The 19574-nt window shown below is 45.3% G+C and overlaps 1 protein-coding gene across 2 annotated transcripts in view; it reads right to left on the bottom strand.

The window, feature by feature from the left end:
• col18a1a (collagen type XVIII alpha 1 chain a) overlaps window positions 1–16721 on the bottom strand; it is a 67610-nt gene extending 50889 nt beyond the window's left edge. For both annotated transcript variants that reach the window (XM_067258773.1, XM_067258772.1), the window contains exons 1-2: window positions 16619–16721; window positions 16455–16528 (exon numbers count right to left, since the gene is read on the bottom strand). In XM_067258773.1, coding sequence (XP_067114874.1) covers window positions 16455–16528; window positions 16619–16629 — 85 coding nt within the window. In that variant the 5' untranslated portion in view covers window positions 16630–16721. The remainder of the gene's footprint in view (window positions 1–16454; window positions 16529–16618) is intronic.
• Window positions 16722–19574: the final 2853 nt, after the last annotated feature.

Genomic DNA, 19574 nt, shown 5'->3' on the forward strand with positions numbered 1-19574 from the left:
TCCTCTGTTGTATTAAACCCGCCCCATATCAGAATCACTGTCATGATTGGCCCGGCACTTTTTATGTCAGATGGAAATCAGTTTGAAAGGGAGGGTGGCTAGACCCATCTACCAGAACAGATAAACCATCCGCTCCGATTGGTCTGGTTCCCAGGCTACATGTCACCATTACACTGCATGAATGAGTCCTAACAGGCAGTAAGCCTTCTCAGTGCAGGCTGCTCAGAGCGGGTTGGGAAGGAATCAGGGCCTTGCTAGGTATCACTGACACCCCCTCAGTCCTGCTTGCAGCGTTGCTAAGAGAGACCTGAGCTAACGCACAAACTGCCAGCTCACACTGAGCTCTGTGGCTCCATGGGTGAGGGGTGGGGGGGACAGGCTAAATAACAGAATAATTGGTACAGTGTGTAGGGAACATAATATGTGGGTTTGACAGAGGGAAATTACAGTGCGTCTTCAGCCACATGTGGGATTTAGTTCACATCCTTTACACTTTGGAACGCATTAGGAAATTAAGATTTACACAGAGCTCTGCTTGAAAATACTGTCTCCAGATCAACTGCATGACAAGATTTAATGATGCAGTTTAACGTCACTGGGAAGGTTTCTCAATCAGTGAATTAGTTCATATATCGGGGCTTTCCTCAGCTTGTTCTCTGCATCTGGGGATGAACACCCACAGTTTGCTGCAAAATGAGACAGAAAGTTCTGACAGAATTCAAAAATTACTAGAGGCACAATGCACACTATGCCAAGCTTCTTATAGAAAAATATCACTTAGGCCTTGTTCCAGAAAAAAGTCTCCTGGATTTTGTGATGATAAATAAACCAGGTTAAGATGTAGAAAAGAGTCACACACCACATTAATGCTTATCGCATCTGCAAACTTACGGTTCAGAATCCAAATAAACGTGGCGGCTGGGGAACACATTCCACTCGCAGGATGTTGAGCACACGCTGACATCCTCTCCAGCAGAGAGCTTAGACAAGTCAAACATCTCTGACCTGTTGGATTTGGCGCTCGATGGGAAAGCGTTCAGAGAGAAAACTCAGCTTATTTGATCACAAATATTCCAATAGCTGGGGCAAGACCCCATCAGAGCTTTTGACTCAATTCCAAAAACAAGAAAACAGAGAAGCATATCACTGGCGTATGTAGCGTAAGAGTAGGTTGAACGATATGAATGCCATAGCCTCACATGTCCACGTCTGTGCACTGCGGTTGGTGTGCTTCCTGAGGAAATACGCTGTGGTAAAATGTTGTGCTCTATTTTGTGGTTTGTAAAAAAACACATTTTCAAGGTTAGGTCGTCTAAGCGACCCACAACTACCTTGTAGACCAGGGTGGGCCTTGAGACCTGACGTTTATAACAGCTTTGTGTGTAAATACAAGGCTACCAGGGTGTGGAGCCTAAACAGCCCATGGGGACTCTGCTAAGCTGTCCTTACGGAGGAGAAGTGGGCTGGAAAATCCCCTTTCATCCTGAAACATGAAAGATGTGACAGTGTAGAGAGAACTGGCAGGGCTGCCCTGCTGCAGCGCGTACAGACAGAGGCAGTGCCTGCTGTCTCTCTCCCTGGTCCTCTAGACAGCCTGGTGTCTCTCTCTCCCTGGTCCTCTAGACAGCCTGGTGTCTCTCTCTCCCTGGTCCTCTAGACAGCCTGCTGTCTCTCTCCCTGGTCCTCTCTCAGAGGTACTGAGGGGAGTGAAGTCGACCTCTATTGTCCAGCATTCCACACAGTCCAGGATACTTCACTACGGAGACCCTACTGGATGGGCCGTGTGTGTGTGTGTGTGTGTGTGTGTGAAGGCCCCCTCTTGACCTGACCTCTTGCCTGGTCTTTAGCGACTGAGCTAACAGCCATTCGAGCTCAGTGGAGAGAATCTTAGATGAATCAAAAGGAGGAGGCAGGATAAAAGGACCTACACTCAGGGGTATGGGGGAGATCCCCTCCTCACACACACACACACACACACTTTCACCAGCGCCTAAGCTCGCCCCTAACCCCCGGAGGGATGGGGGTTTCAGTCAGGGGAGGTAGGTGAACAGGAGGAGGAGTTGGACCGGGGTGTGATCGGCCTATTTCTTCTCTCCACACCAACAAAGACCCGTTCATCAGGGGAATAAACACAACAACAGAAGCCCAGGGCACCAGAGACAATTAGTTATAGAGGAGGACGATCAAACAGGGAACTTAATTGGGGCATAATGGGAGCCCATCAGACACAGGATGCAGTTTGTACATTCTCCAATTAGTTTTACGGGGGGGTGGTGGCGGAGCTGAACATCTTGTAAAATACTTTTAATGATATGGATTAGCACAAAAGGGAATGGATGAAGAAAAATACAAAATAAAAATACAAAATAAAAAGACTAAGTGGGGCATCGGATTTGAACAATGCAGGAGAGAACAGCTGCTGTTTGCTGTTTCCTCTCCTGAAGAGACACATCCACTCATCAGCTGTACAGGAGCCACAACACAGGACAGGGAAACAGCATGCATGGAGGAGGAGCTGGTTGTTTTGTACTCAGACGACTCAAGGCTCATCACATGAATAGAACGAGAAAGCAAAGCAGGGCCAGAATTGATACCCTTCCCCTATTGTACGGTATCAGCCTACAGCACACCCCCACCTTTGAAACAGAATCCTGGTGGAGGAGGGGTGGTGTCAGGTATGGTCTGTCTGTGTGTCATCCCTGCATGTAGACAGTGACTGTTCTGAGAGGGCTTGTCTGTTCAACTCAGTAAGTAGTGCAATCAAGTAGTGCCTATAAAATTACCTCACAATTTTGCCCTAAGGTGTACTTCGTGTTTTATCAAACCAGTGCTTTCATCTACCTACAGTAGCAAATATTGTCTCAGGTTTTGCAGTGTACGATGGGGCTAGAAACCAAGTTTAATAACTAACAGTGACTGCTGCTTCTGTTCTGATCAGAGATGTTAAGTGGCATTCAGTAATCCAGGAGGTCTGCAGAGTGGATGTACCAAGTGGGTGGAATGCGTGGCCGGAATGCATGTGAATACCTCAGAGCCTGTGGCACTGTGGGGCGGGTAACCCAACACTAACCCTAACCTTATACACAGCCCATTCGGGTTAGAATAGTGGCAGGTCATTGTGGTATATCTTACCCACACTTCTAAACACACACATCTCCACCCTGAAAGGCTGCTGTCTTGCAGGACACCCTGCAGGACAGTTGGGTGATGCCAACACAGTATTCTGGAGCAGTGTTGGCTTGTGAGCTCCAAACACATGGCAGGTACCCCCTTAGCAGGAGGGCTGTAGGGAGGATGGGGTAGGTATTAGAGGATGGGGTAGGTATTAGAGGATGGGGTACATTTACATTTAGCAGACGCTCTTATCCAGAGCGACTTACAGTAAGTACGGGGACATTCCCCCCGAGGCAAGTAGGGTGAAGTGCCTTGGCCAAGGACACAACGTCAGTTGGCATGACGGGGAATCGAACTGTCAACCTTCGGATTACTAGCCCGACTCCCTCACCGCTCAGCCACCTGACTCCCTAGGGGGTAGGTATTAGAGGATGGGGTAGGTATTAGAGGATGGGGTAGGTATTAGAGGATGGGGTAGGTATTAGAGGATGGGGTAGGTATTAGAGGATGTGGGGGAAGAGAGGGAGGGTAAGTTGTTCTTGCCTTCAGGCCATGCATTCTAGAATGACAGCGTTAGCATTGCTGTCCGTTAACACTCTCTCGCCCACAGAGCACTTCAGCACAACATTATTTATTAAACGTTTCCATAGTGGCTCTCCAACATGGAATTTGAAATGAAATACCAACCTGTTCTCTATTTTTGTTAAGCTGTTTCTGTGGGAGGCAGTTTCAGTGGCGACCTGTTGAATGACTTGGGAGGGTTGGGTACAGTACCTGTGTACCTCTAAACACAGATGGACTTTAAACTGCTCTCCCTGCTGACAGGGTGATAATGTGATGTGGATGGTCTAAAGCCCTGTGCTCCACTAGTTCTATCTGCAAAAAACCCTTACAGAACCTGTTAGAAATACAGACTTCTGGATTTCTGTTGATATCCTAACCTTGAAAAACTTGATGACTCGCTGACTGTAAAAACTATGGAGGGTTGATCTTTATAGTTCACAAAACATTTAAATGACATTACACAATCAGCTTTTTCTTCTCAGTATTTTTGTTGCGTGCCTCAAAAAGGCTAACGAGACAAACTATAAAGTTTGTATATTCATCTAGAGTCTGGATACTGATGACTAGGCAAGCCAGCACACTAAACTCCAATAGAAAACTGTCGAAATTCACAATTGCTTTCTGCCTGTCTGCAAAACTTAAAATTACAAAAGTACTGTGTCTCACTTGAAAGATGCCTTCCGAGTGAGCAATTTACACACTTCAGCAGCACATCTGAAGTAACAGAGTAATGCTGAGAAACGTAATGAAGGGCCCATTTCAGAATCCACCCATCAGTCCATCAAAGATCCTGTCAGGTGTTCGTCGTCAGATACATGGAAACATAAAAACATAGTGCTCAGCAAACAGTTACCATGGCTTCAAGCATTCCTACTCAACATGAGTTTGATCTGTCTTGCCAGCCTTACGTCATTAACACAACACTCCCAGACAAGTACCCTAAGGGCCCCAATCAACTTCAAAATATACGTTTTACGGTGATCAACAATGTACCTGTCTGGATTAGCCTAGCGTAGCATCCTGTATGCTACAATGTGCCTGTCCAGATTAGCCTAGCGTAGCATCCTGTATGCTACAAAACATATGAAGCCAACTGTAGGGTAGAAGCATTGACCACTGAGACAACAAACAAAAGGTCCTCAGAGAGGGGACACTTGTAGCCTGCGCTGAAGAGAGAACGTGTAGAACATTCACACCCTGCAGTCTTCAGGCCCCTCTACGTTCCACTTGACCCACTTCTTCCCCAAGCTTCCTTTACCCTGCTTCTGTTCAAACTGAAACTCACCCGAGCCATGGAAACGAGCCAGGGAGAAAAGCTCTGATTCAGGTTTGATGCTATTCAAACAGAGAAGGGAGAAGTGCTTGTATAAAGACATGAAAGATCTTGCAGGCCTGGGAAAACCTTCCTACAAGGCAACCCTCATCGGAGAGGAACACTCCAGACAAGTTAGGTGGCTGGAATATGGCTGGAGGATCATAAAGGGGGGGGACACTTTTTTGAAGAAGTGGGGGGAAAGAGGGGAGAGGAGAAGGGGTCTGGGTGGCTCTGCTGATCCGCTAAGCAGATAGCAGTGGGAACAGACCCAGGCATTGTCACTTCCCCGAGGAGTGGACTAATTACACCGCTAATCCCTGTCACCTGACAAGGTGAGGCAGCATGGCCGGCCCACATTCCTCCGCAGCGCGGACGTGGGAGCTGCAGCGCGGCGCCTCAGATGAGACGTCAGACAGGAGGTCCTGGGCTCAGGCCGGACTTCCTGTGTCCTTGGAGAGAATCTCTAGAGGAAGCTAGGACAGCAGGAAGCCTAGTGCAGAGCTTGGTTCTAATGAGACAGCAACTCACACTGACACACAAAACCATGTATTAAGCTTCATTTTAATATGTTGAATTAATGTGTGGCTGTGTGACTCCCTGGACAGTCCCTGGTGTCTCCAGGCAACAAGGCTGCTGGTCAGTTGACATCTTTAGAGATGTGAGGAGTGTGTGCTTGTGGCCTGCATGTGACCTCCTGTGTGCTGATGCCAACACACAGCCAGGTTTGTCTTGTGAGCACCAAAACATGTAAACGTTCAGATTACAGCAAGGTTGTGTGTTGTTACTTTTTGACCTGTACCTTCTCAGTCCATTTAAACCTGATTCTCGGCCTCTCAGTACAGTTTGAAAACCACCAATGTGAAGTAAAAGTGTTCCTAACCAGTGTTTAAAGGTGAGGGTCTAAGACTAGCTAATACTCCAGCTATATTTCTATTAGCGCCGTGTTCCAGGACCAGCTCTAATATCTAATGAAACAGGGGCCCACCTGGCTACTGCATGATGACACTGACTAAATAGCATTCTTGGCATTCCCCTGTCAATCATTCAGGGAAACTGATTTGACTTACCATCCCCGCTTTAACCTTGAGATTGATGGCATAAGATGAATGTTGTAGAATAGGCTGAAGACTAAACTAGTTCTTCCTGTTACTGTATAGTATATAAACAATGATAACCCTTTAAACCCTTTAAACATGGCTAGGTAGAATAGATCTACCAACATGTGTCTCTCTGAGCGAATCAAAAAGTACAATTTTGTAAAGAATATTTTACTTGTGAGAACTTCCTAGCTGAATATTTCTACTTCAGCATATTAGATGTCTTTGAGAAGCTTATACCAAGATTGCAGATGTAAGTAATATCCTGTCAGTTGTGTGGTTTAGGCTTGCCAGTAAACATCCCATCATGTTTCAGCTTATATTCAACTACCAAGAAGTTGGCATGTGGCTCCTTTGGTGTCCCCCTTTCCCTCCCACACACTCAGATCTGAGAGTGTTTACAGCACATCCCCTCAGATCTGAGTGTTTACAGCACATCCCCTCAGATCTGAGTGTTTACAGCACATCCCCTCAGATCTGAGAGGGTTTAGAGCACATCCCCTCAGATCTGAGAGGGTTTACAGCACATCCACTGTAACAGACATGTTCTGCATCCCAAATCACTGACCACCAAATAGACACAGAGCAGAGTAACTTAATAAATAAAATATAAGACCCAATAAATGTCTTCTCAGATCTTAATACATCCCACAGTGGGTTTTCTAGCTTGCTGGATGACAAACTGCAATATACTGCTGACATACTGCTGCGCTTTCTAATGATACACAACAAGGACCCAGTAACCACCGACAAATACTAACACCAAAGTGATCATGAAGGTGTCAAGTTATAATTAGGAGAAAAGAGGAAGTACATTTGGGTGACCAGATGAAATGGGATGAAGTGAGATTAAAAACCAGCCACACTTTCAGGCCTAAACCACAGCATCTTGTAACGTCAAACACCTCAATTTCCTTTCTTAGATTAGAGCCTTCTCACATGAAGAGTCCTGTACTTACTTTAACTACAGCTGTTACCTCAGTCTGTCCTCCAATACCATTTACTCAGAAGGGCTTAAATAAGTGGTGGGCTACTTCTCATACACTACCACTGGTGCTTATCTTCCATGTGTCTCTTAGAAAAGCAGCTCTAGTCTTGTGTATTCCTTTCCTTTGAAAAAATCATAAAGTATTAAAAGCGTTCACGATGGGAGAAGGATGTTGACTGAGTGGCTCAACCCTTACCCACTTCTGAACGCCACGTTGTGCTGAGATAATGCCATGCGGAGGCACTGAAACTCATTCTTATGAATGCATCAAGTATGCACATATTCTACCTGCCTGTACAGGTTTCATATAACCAAGCAGCTTGCGGACGCGGGCAGAAGTACACCTGCATACAGTAACACATCCTCTCCCTTCTGCCTCCATTAACGTCTGGCTCTTTTTGGCGCCTCTGAATGCATAAGTAAATATGATCCCGTATCGGTGGGGGATTCATGGGGAAAGAATGTGCATTCAGATCTCACTTCCAGCACTGCTCAGGTCTGCATGAAAACTGCCTCAGTCAGCCGTCCGGCCTCTTTGTCCTCTAGTTCCTCAGAAGAGAGGAGGCCTCGCTCAAGTGCTGAGTTCCAGTTTCGCGCCGCACTTCAAGATCATGTCAGCGTAGATCAGGGCTCTGACAGTAAATCTGACCATGAAAGAAAGAAAATCACTCAAAAGAAAGGGAGAGCCTCTCTTTGAGAGCCTCTCTTTGTGAGGCTCTGCAGTCCACACTGTGGAAGAAGACTGGAGTTGCAGTCCTTGAAATCTGAGATGGCACTAGACCCAACAGAAAGTAAAAAAAAAAAGAAATGAAGAAGGATGGCAACGAGTCAAATGAAGCGTGTGTATTTCCCCACAATTGTTAAAATAACAATGGACGGGTCAGTCTCTCAGCAGCATAAACTTGAGGTTTAAAGCTGGCACCACTTTCTAGCAGCGGAGCAGACCAGCAGAGCACAGTGACTGCCCATTCTCCAATGTTAATCCTTGTTGCTTGGTAACACTCAGCCTAAGACATCTAATAGTCATGGATTAATGAGCCAAGTAGACGATGACCTTTTCTTTCTGCCCCCCCCCCCAACCCTCCTCACACACACACACACACACACACACGTTAAGATCCACACAGTAAAGTCCTTGAGAGGCGACTAGACACACCGCTGGTGGGTGGAGCACAATAAACAAGTCTTCTGGGAGAAAACCCCAGCCCACCTTCAAACCTCAGCTGAATCCGTGTTAACGAGGGGGGAGATGACGTTCTGGCCCAGGGCTGCATCAGGTCCGGGGGGTTTACATGTGCAGAAGCGCGCCAGAACAAAGAGGTCTTTCATTAGAAAGACAGTATCAAGGCCTTAATTAGTGCAGGCTAGACAGAGGACATGGCCGGCTAGACAGAGGACATGGCCGGCTGGAAAGAGGACAGGGCCGGCTGGACAGAGGACAGTGCCGGCTGGAAAGAGGACAGGGCCGGCTGGACAGAGGACAGGGCCGGCTGGACAGAGGACAGGGCCGGCTGGACAGAGGACAGGGCCGGCTGGACAGAGGACAGGGCCGGCTGGAAAGAGGACAAGGCCGGCTGGAAAGAGGACAGGGCCGGCTGGAAAGAGGACAGGGCCGGCTGGAAAGAGGACAGGGCCGGCTGGACAGAGGACAGGGCCGGCTGGACAGAGGACAGTGCCGGCTGGAAAGAGGACAGGGCCGGCTGGAAAGAGGACAGGGCCGGCTGGACAGAGGACAGGGCCGGCTGGACAGAGGACAGGGCCGGCTGGACAGAGGACAGGGCCGGCTAGACAGAGGACAGGGCCGGCTGGACAGAGGACAGGGCCGGCTAGACCACTTCCCACACATGGCAGTTCAGAGCGAAACAAGGGTCCATACAAGGGTCTATTTCTGCGGCTCTAATATGAAGGCATCTCACCTCAGGATACACTCAGTCTGAGAGGAGGAAAGCAAGATGCCGGCTACACAGAAGTGTTCTGATGAGTCGTGTAAAAGGCCCACCCTCCTGACACATGGAGAACACCACTGGCTCCGACAGAATGGACCAGCAAATCTTTCACTGGCTCACAAAATGTTTTATCAACCACCCAGTTGGCTGAAGTCCCCTCATCTTCCCGGGTCTCAATGCATGGTCCCCTGCCTGCTGGTCTCCTGCCTGCTGGCCCTGGTCTACAGGGGGGAGACAGGGTGTCCTTCAGGGTCCGGCCAGCTCCCTGACTCGAGAAACAAGACAATAGCAGCTTCGGAAAACTGTTCACAAGAGGCATTTACGACGGTCTCTCTGCTGCGAGCCCTGAAAACAGAGACAGTCTGCACAGAAACTCATATCACCTGGTGCTTCATGTTGACACTGTCCAATGACTAAGGGAGGATTGTCCCAATGGTATGCATACATTTTCGTCTTCTAAATTACCACTGGTTTTGCCAAGAGGAGGACGTGTCCTCGACTACAAGCCAAGAAGAGGGTTTTAAAGCCATGGCCTGACATGCCAGTCTTGCACCAGAATGGAGGGCTGTTTCTCTGGGAGAGAGCTGGCTCTCAGCAGGGAATGTGCTACCACGAGGGGACAGTGGCATGACTCAGCATCAGGAAATCAGCCAGGGACAGAACTAAAACCGCTAATCAGATTTATAGTAATTTTCCTGCATCTAACCATTTTGCCCTTATTTTAGATCCTCAACAAATATCTTATTTTGAGAAAAAGCAGGAAGAACTGAATGAGCTCATCAAAACAGACCCATTTCCAACACAGGTATGTCGAGCTACAGTTTCCCCTGCTGAACCAAGCATCAAGAGAAGGCTTTCTCTGAAAGTACAGCTGCTCTCATACAATCTCATGTTACTGACCAACTTTTGGGAAGGAGGAAGAAAAAGGTTAACTTACAAGTAGTATTTGATTCAGGATAATAGAAGAGTAATTCTCAGACATCTGTAGCTCTATTATGAAATGAGGTGAAGCGTCTGTTTGAGACGTGGGTAGCTTGGCTTCAACAGGGACAGGGACAGGGACAAGGACAGGGACAAGGACACCTCGCAACTTTCCAGACAAGCTCAAATGTAGGCGGTTGACCTCTCACATCACACCATGAGAGAGAGACAGAGAGAGAGAGGTAACTGACACTGCAAATCCAGTGCAGGGTGAGAGCAGGGTGAGATAGACAAGAACAGATTCTCTGGAGACCAGCGCTCTGAAGGACGGCTGAAAGGGAGGAATTTGGTAATGTCTTGAAAAGGCTTGAACATCCCGAGAGTCAATAAGAAGATAAGAAGGGAGGGGGGCAGAAGGGAGGGAGGGGGGCAGAAGGGAGGGATGGGGGCAGAAGGCAGGGAGGGGGGCAGAAGGCAGGGAGGGGGGCAGAAGGGAGGGAGGGGGACAGAACTATGAGGGAGATCTAAACGGTATAATAGTTTCCCCCAACAGGGCCTCGGCAAAAGTCGTGAATGGACTCTTCATTCATAAAAACCATTGTACCGTTGAGGGGAGTATGTACAGTCTCTAGGTGGATAGTCACCATAACTGGCTGCTCGCAATGTTTGGGGCTATCTCGTTGTTATGATCAGTGACCTATGCTCTTTTGTAAAGCTCTCTCTTGGAAGTCGCTTTGGATAAAAGCGTCTGCTTAATGCATAAATGTAAATAACGAAAGTTATTTTTCATGGACGTTTCAAAAATCCTTATGTCAGAACAGCTTCAAGCATTAAAATGCTCTATTTATATATTTCTATGTATGTTATTTTGTTCCTTGTTCCCTTGTCCCTACACCTCTCATCCTGCAGTAGGAGAGACTGTGGAAACACTCGTTAAAGCTGGACACAGGGACCAACAGCCAGGCGGAGATATTTGGTTTCTCATGCAGGGGCCAAACGCTGCTTTGTGTCGGGACAAATCTGAACCTGATGGCCATGGCAACCAGCACTTGACCGTGTCTGTGGCCAGTCAGGCTGTCATGACCGACAGACAGACCAGGGAGATGGGAGGGACCTCATCTGTTACACAGCAGGCTCAGCCAAGTGTTATACAGAGAAAAGCTAACAGCAGTAATACACAAATCTTAGTTTCATGTTTACTCAGATATCTCAGAGAATCTATTAAAATATCTTGAAAGTCAACTCAAATGAGACAGGGTAACATAATTCTGCAAGCAGTCCCCAAAGTGTGAGAACTCAAACACAATTTCTCTTTAATCTAAGATTTAAGTGGAACATAGTACTCCCCAAGCAACACAAGTGTACCAGTTAATGCAACTTCTGATCAAACTAAATAACTTCAAAGACCAGGGAATATTTAACTGCAACAACACATCTAGAACTACTTTTAAAAGGCAAATAAATGTGTTGCCTGGTGAAGCCCTAAAACATTGAAGGTCACACTTTGTGTCTACATTAAAAAGGGTCTACCCTGTTTCTCCACAGTGAGAGACTGCAAAAGGCCAAGACATGAATACCGTATCAAGAATTATTACTTGTACTGTTATTACTAACATTTCCATCATTTCAGCTCTTTCAGAAGGAAAAGGAAGCAAAAGGACAGTCTCAGAAAGTCTTAGTTTTTGCTCCAACAGCTTTAGAGGATGTTGGAAGCTTTGGAGCATTCTGAGCAACGTTTAGCTGCCGTGCTAGCTGTCAATTGGATTAAGGCTGGGAAAGAGAGAGGGTCAGATAAGTGAGGGTTTCCAGCAGAACAGGAAAGATGAGTGGAGAAGGTGCTGGGGGGGCATTAGCGCTGGAGATGGTTGGGTTTGCAGAAGAAGTGGCACTACAAATCCTACTCTTTTAAAAGCAAAGGGAGCAATTATGGTTTCCCTCTGTGTTTTGGCTCTCTCAACCCACCATTTTAACATCAGGTCAGCATGAGAGAGAGAAAGAGAGAGAGAGAGAGAGAGAGAGAGAGAGAGAGAAGCACCTGAAAAGCTCACAAGAGACAGCACGTAAAAATACAGATACCAGCTGTCAGCGACCTTCAGAAGGTTGCTGTGTATCCTGAGAGGGAGATGGCAAACACAGGACAAAGCCACAGACCACAATTTATTGACACATGGCAACTGCAACAAAACCATATTCTAAGGGTAACAGAGACTGCAGCGTGTCGGATAGTTACGCTTTTTGCTCTAACATCTTCCTTTGACGCCTTAAAACACAGTATTATTTATCGGGGTCAAGTTACAAACTCAAGAGTCAAGCATGAGAGCAGCACCATTTGTATAATCAAAGAATGTCAGTAAGCTGTATAATATTTATAAGTTTTACTGATCCCTCCATCTTCTTACAACTTGTCCCAAATACATTCATTTATGTCTTAAGATCTTGGCATTGGCACAAAAAATTGCTAAAATAATATTTTATGCCATCCAGCAACCATAGCCTGTGAACTAGCGAGCTCATGTTTTATCTGCTCTGGCAAATGGGCCTGGCCACCCTCCCATTCAAACAGATTTCCATCCAACCAAGATCTGGTCAGGCCAATGACACCTGTTTATCTGCTATGGGGCAGGTTTAGTATGATGACTGTACAGTGGAGCACCGTTGAAAGTACTTCCTTCTCCCCGAGGTGTCTGGTGAACCTGAACACATCCAAGCTCTTGGCACAGAGCACAGCCCTGGCAGGGTCACCCAGACAACATCAGAGATCAGGAGGTCTGGAGGTCATGCTCTCTCAGCACGGGCAAACACAACAGATGTTTCCAGAGGCTCCCTGCTGGGAACATCTGAGCAGTTCTCTTTTCCAAACAGACAGACGACAACAAAGAGAATACTCAAGTGCCACACATGCTGTTGTTTTTTGATCATTTGCTGAAACTTAGTTCTTCATTTCTAGCATCATTGAGGTTTCAGAATAAAATATGTAATGCTGGTCCTTTTCAAAATGGCATTTGAGCTAAATGGTAATTGACAATAGTTCAGATCAAGACATTGCAGGTTCAAATCCCGCTCTATACTGTACACTGCTTTGAATAAATATATGCTAAATGAAGACGTTTTTATTACAATGATGAAAAACTTAAACCTCCTCTCTGTATCGCACACATTGTGTTTGTGTCCGTGCCCCCCCCCCCGCCACCGCGACCCCACCCCCTCCAAGCTGTAAACCTAGGGGAAACACTGACGCGTACTAAGAGGCTAGGGAAACCACCGATCGTATCTGGAAAGCCTAGCCCTAGCTCTTCTGCCGACATGGTCACCAAAATCTGATCAGGTGAACAAAACACAGTCCAGATGAGTTGGATTAAGAAACCCAAGCAGGATATAGCAACCCTGGCTTTCATGTCATAATACATCCTTAGTGAAGTAAACTACACTGGGTCTCCATTTCATTTCTCAGAGTCCTGGTGGTTTAGACGCCAGTCCCCTGGTGTGGTCTAACCAGCACATTTCATGCTTTTAAAAGAGAAAGACGAGATTCTTCGGAACTACAATGACGAAAAAACGATTTGGCAGTTTCTTTTCGTTCTCTAAATCAGTCCAGAAGGGACACTTGTCAGTGGAATGTCATGTTTTTACAGCAGGGCATCCAATGGGATTTTAAGAGGCGAGAGTGGTCCATTACTTGCCACTTCCATACATCGTGATCCGACAACCATTGTCTGGACGACATCCCACACACTAACTCTCACTGACTGGCCAGAAAGGGAAGTGGTCACAGTGATGTGAGGAGGAAGAAAGGACTGCATGGTGGGGTCAATCCCTCACAGTCCAAGAAACACAAGCCTGTCTTCCCTTCTCAGTAATGAATGGCTATCAGAGGGCTAGTTCACACTCACACAGGTACACACCTACCCCCAACACACACTCACACAGGTACACACCTACCCCCAACACACACTCACACAGGTACACACCTACCCCCAACACACACACTCACAGCGCACATTACATGTCCAGCAGCCAAATATTCTCACACAATTCAGGGGGGTGAATTATTTGTCATGCATCCTAACTGCAGTTAGCTCATGACTGAGCAGATACTTGAGCCAAGACAACATCAGTTTATTGACTGGAAAATCCCTGGATTAGATGCTACAAGGTCCAGCGAGTCCCCTCCATGGCCTCACAGCCTGGGTTCTCTACACCTGTGGAATGTGCCTCTGCCCTTAATCCACCATAGGAAATGACTAGAAGAAGAACTACTAAATGATACAGGCTGACTTGACTGGGAAGAGCAGCATAAAATGTATCATTCAAGATAACAAAACATCAGCACATCCAGATCTCTTTAGACTGAAGTTGGGAGACTTTGAACAGACTTTTGGGCTTTCCCACTACAAAACGTGTTTAGACACTGAGTCAGCTACAACAGCTTCAAAGTCAAGCAGGAACCCTAACATGTTTCAACTCCCCCACAGCCTCCATTTACACACCAGAAAAGGTCATGCAGGGTTTTAGAACCCAATGCACAAACAGCAGCAACTTTCTCAATGAAAACACGAATAGATCCACCAAGAGCAAAGAAATACATGCTTGGCAACAGTTTATGAAGTTGGTTTTGCCCTATTAATAACACTTCAAGCGTGCAAATGACTCTACAGATGTCACAAGCAAAAGGGAACCACGGGATATTGGAAACCATGATGTTATGATGATGATGTGATGCAAGAATACAAAAAAGGTTTGGCCAGAGCTGAAGCTGCTGTTAAGTGTCTTTATCAGGCCCCATTCCACAAAGGAGTGGAGGAATGGAGGCAGATGTTGTCAGGGGCCAAAGCTATCAGGAACAAGTCAACAGATGTTTTGACAGGTCGATCTTTGCTCGAGACCTCCTCTTCTCGGTGGTTGCAGTTTGTCATTACAGTATTCACAATTACCGGTACAATGAATGGACTTGAGTAACGGCATGCAGTGTCACTTCAAAATGTGGAAACAAACTATCAAAAGACCAACTTAGCAAACTGAACATCTGACATTTTGATGCATTATCTTTTTGGATATATCCCTTTGATAGAACATACCAAGAAGAATGTTGTCCATTCATATTAAATGAATAATAAAAAATGAGACACATGCAGCATTGTATCAAAATTAGTATGTTCTCATAGGAAGTGAAAACACTTTGAAAAACAAACGTTTAACTGCAGCCAGTCAGGCTGTGACCGTGTTCATCAGGCCAGCTCGTCTACTGCTCTGCTCTGCTCTGCTCTGCACGCGACACGGACAACATGTCTGCTGTGATTTTTAATGCAGATTCTAATTCAGCCATTAATGAGCTGGCTGGGGTCCCCGTACACCTACCTCGCCATCCCCCCTCTTTAAAATATTTCCACCAATGTGTGACATTTCACACAGTGCATAAATCCTAACTGGATAAGACAGTACAGTTTAAGGCCAAATTGGTTCCAGACGTGAAACTACTCAAGACTGTTGTTGTTTCCCTTAAATGTGAATGTTCATCTGACATCCAGAAAATGGAGATGAAGACTGATGACCCCTGGAAGCAGCACACATCTCTCCCCTACATCTACAGCTTGTGACACTTCCATCCTACAGTAAATGCAGTTTATACCCGTCACTGCAATATCCATTAATAAAATATTCATGACACGCTTCTCAATTTCCCATGGCATATCATCTGACAACTGCACAATCAACTGACAAACTTTCTATTGAATTTATATATACTGGAATGCAGCGTTTAGGTTGAAGGATGAATTATAAAGTGTGTGAGGAGTGTTGTGTTCTCCAGCCCACCTCCCTACTCGCACTGTGCTTTACTCATCTTTCAACCCAGATTACCAATCCAGGGTCTCAACCCTCTGGTCAGATAACGAGCAAGATGTTGAACAAACACAGTTGGAATGCAGGTTTCTGAAGGAAGACTTTGATCTTTAAAGCTCGATCTTTAAAAACGTCTCAAGTCCAAAGCCATTTGGGTCACTTCAGAGTTAGTCATACACTGCTGGTCATTTGAGATCAACGTCACTGTATTGTGGCCTAATTGTACTCTATGCTCTTTCGTAACTGAAAGATGACCTGCTAGATTGTCATATGAGATGCCAAACTAAAATGTGTTCAGGTGACAGTCACTGATTTAGTAAATGATGCAAACAGAATGCTTCAATTTTATATTCAAAAGAACGTTGAACGTTGTTCACAAGCGTGAGCCAGTGTAAAAGGATCATCCGCTCAATGTTAACCATGTTCTGTTGTGCACGATGCGACCAGGGAAGAATTGCGACCATCACATGAGAGAAGGATGAACTATCCTAGTGGAATCACCACCACGTGTGGTCATTCGTAAAAAATAAGTGCCGGTTGTTTTAAATGATTGTAAAACTGAACAATACAAATCTCTTGCCATCTGATTTTTTTGAGGAAACTCCAAGAAGACGATAGACTTATAATTTAAAGTATAAAGGCTTCATTGGCATGTTCTGATTCCAGCTTACCTGGCCATTGCGATGCTGTTGGAGTCACCAGAACCAAGACGCAGAAAACTATCCACTCCAACCATGAGGAACACCTGCAACGAGGTAGCACATCAAATGATCGTCAACATCTTTCTTCGATGTCTTTCAATTTCTGCTAGCATGAATTATTTCCCAAAAAATACCTGATTTTCATCTTTGCTTTTTAGTTGTGACGGTGACAGGGTACATGGAATATTTAGGAAAATAAGTTGTAAAACTTTTCCCAGTGTTCTTGGTCCACGAGCGGTGCTCCGCCAGATGAACAGCTGATCAGCGCTCTGGCGGCCGGCGGCGGGAGCGACGGAGACTGGCCGATATTACCAGACACAAGGGAATCCCCCTGGGTCCTAACGCACATATTCACACTCTCTGATTTCATGTGTACGTTAAGGTGTTCAGAATACTTGTTCAAGTGTTTTAATCAGTGTCATTGACGTCGATTCAATTACATGTTTTTCGTTTGTATAATGAATATAAAACAGATATGTAAGCCATCGTTTAGTTAGTTTTCATGTTCGATATCAAGATGGCCCATATTTAAACTGAATGTTTCTTGTCTTCTCTTACCAAGGGCACAGTTTCAAGAACCTCAGTTATCTCAAAATTAGATTAAACTATTAATAAAAGAAAGAGACATTATTACTAGCAGTTCTCTCCGTAATACATTTAGTGTTGCTGTTGTCAACATGAATCATGACTTTCCTCTTTGATGACTGAATGTTGAGTTTGGGGGTTAGAATCACATACATTTTTCATTTTCACATTTCATTTTCACATTTCATTTTCACATTTCATTTTACATGACCCTAGGCTGTGTAAACTCCAAACCTCTGCCAGGACATGCACTGTCATTCATACACTAAGTCCTTCCATGTAAAACCCATCGGCTCTTAAAAATGAACTTGACACAGGAAGGATCACGGTGTTGTCTTAACCTTGGTTTATTTATTCAGGTCTTGCTTGAGCAAGAGAGAGGTTGGGCCCATCTAGAACAGACCACAGTTCACACATGAGGGTAATTGATGTTCAAATAGATGTCAAGCTGTTCCTGTTGTGTGTCAGTCTTGGGTTTGACATGAGAATGGGGGGGGGTCTGGAGGAATGTGTCCATTGATAAGAAACATCGCACTTGTTCCGGGAGTACACCGGTACTTAGGAATGGTGTGCTGGAGCCCATGTTAGTTTCCTCAAGGATCACAATGACTCTTGCTTAGAGTCTTGTTGCTCTTGTTGGTTAGTGGTAACTGATTTAAATTGTTGTACTCGCTGTGAAATATTTTTTACTGTTGCTTGCTTTTCTACAGGTACACTTGCAGCGATTCATGTTGTTTAATTGTAACTTGTTTAACTACATGCTCTTATGGTTCTTCCCTTTGGCACTTATTTTGGTTGTTCACAATATGTGCTTCATGTTTTGGTACCCGCAATGTTTTTGGGGCTATCTTGTTGTTATTATCAGTGACCTATGCACTTTGTAAAGCTCTGTCTTGGAAGTCGCTTTGGATAAAAGCGTCTGCTAAATGAATAAATGTAAATGTAAACATAAGCCTGCACAGAACACAACTGCCCTCCCCTATTATCCAATTACACTTTTAATCCATCTTGGTATACATCACAATCTATATTATATTTAATGATTAATCATCTGAAATCAGTCTGTATCAATGTAGAATGCATTATGGGGTTGCCGCAAATGCTATCTAAGACACTGAGTAGCATCTCCCATGTTTTGATGTGAACCAATGGTGGACTCTGACTTTGTAAGAGGAAGGTGCAAACCAGGAAGGTGAAAACAATTCCAACTGTAGAGAGGGACCCGTTATTTCACAGTTTTTGAGATTTGTTTCTGAAACGTTTTTCACAGATTGGGATATTCAACTGCACTTGTCTTCCTGTGGTGCTTTCATGGGTCAGGGTTCTCACATGTACAACCAGCAGCCAGCAGAGGGCGTAGCTGGTCACGATCTGGTGTCTGAAGAGGTCTTGGGGGTTCCTGAGTCTGGGTGACAGAGGTGGAAACAAACAAAATGTTCACCTGGAAACACCACTCTCCTAATCACTGTCCCAGACATTTAAGAGACTGCCGTCATATTAAAAATACCATCCAAATCCCTACTTCCTTAATTCAGACATTGTGTGCATCGAGTAATTTCCTTCCCCTGTGGGGAAATGAGGTGATTTGAGAAGAAGCAGGCCGAGTGGAGCGGTTACTGTAACCTGTCTGTCAGCCCTGGGCTGCTGTTCCAACGTGTCTGCAGCTCACTGGATGTGTGCTCACCCGGCATTCCAGGCTCACTACATTAATACACACTCTACAGCAGGGTTAGATAGAAGAACTGTAAGGAAAAGACATATGGATTCTGCTTTCCATCTAGTTGTTGAACTTGGTGAGAGTGGACAGAAGAGTTGCTGAGTGTAATTATGTGTAGCCAGCTAGGTATGTACTGTCTGAGACATGATGCATTGTCTGAGTCTCTGAAATAAGACAAATTCCTTGTAGTTGAAAGGAGAGATGTGTCTGCTAGTGCAGCCCTCGGGGAGCAAGTCTGTGATGTCTGACACTGAAACATCATGACAACAGAAGGCAGGGATGTGAAGCTATGATGCCGTGCTTTGGAATGTATAACTGAATAAAAAAATGTATGTTGTGAGGAAAATCCATCTTTCTCAGTTTTCTGTAGACTTTCTGTAGAATTTTCTAAAGCAGTGTCCTACTAGTTCTTCCTGGTGTATCTAGGTCTGGGGCTACGTGAGGTGATAGGTGACCTGAGGGAAGACAGTGGCCACAATCTCCACCATTGTGGAAATGTGATTTCTTATGAATCCTTTACATGAATTAGAGGAAAAACAGTTAACTGATTACATCCTTTGAGATGTAATTCTGTGTTTCAAATGAGGGCATCACAGTAAACATATTACTGTACCATATTGAAATGAATCGATATTTTGTATGAAAAGTTATATTTGACTTCGATTAAATAGTTGAGTGAAACTCAAATATATTCTCGGTAAACCACAAACTGCCTATGAAAAGACAAAGCACTATTAGGAAAAACACCCAGCGAGCCATGCACAGTTTCAATGCAACACGCTTCACTT

The sequence above is a fragment of the Osmerus mordax genome, chromosome 2 (genome assembly GCF_038355195.1).
Source record: "Osmerus mordax isolate fOsmMor3 chromosome 2, fOsmMor3.pri, whole genome shotgun sequence".
In the NCBI taxonomy this organism is placed as follows: Eukaryota; Metazoa; Chordata; class Actinopteri; order Osmeriformes; family Osmeridae; genus Osmerus; species Osmerus mordax.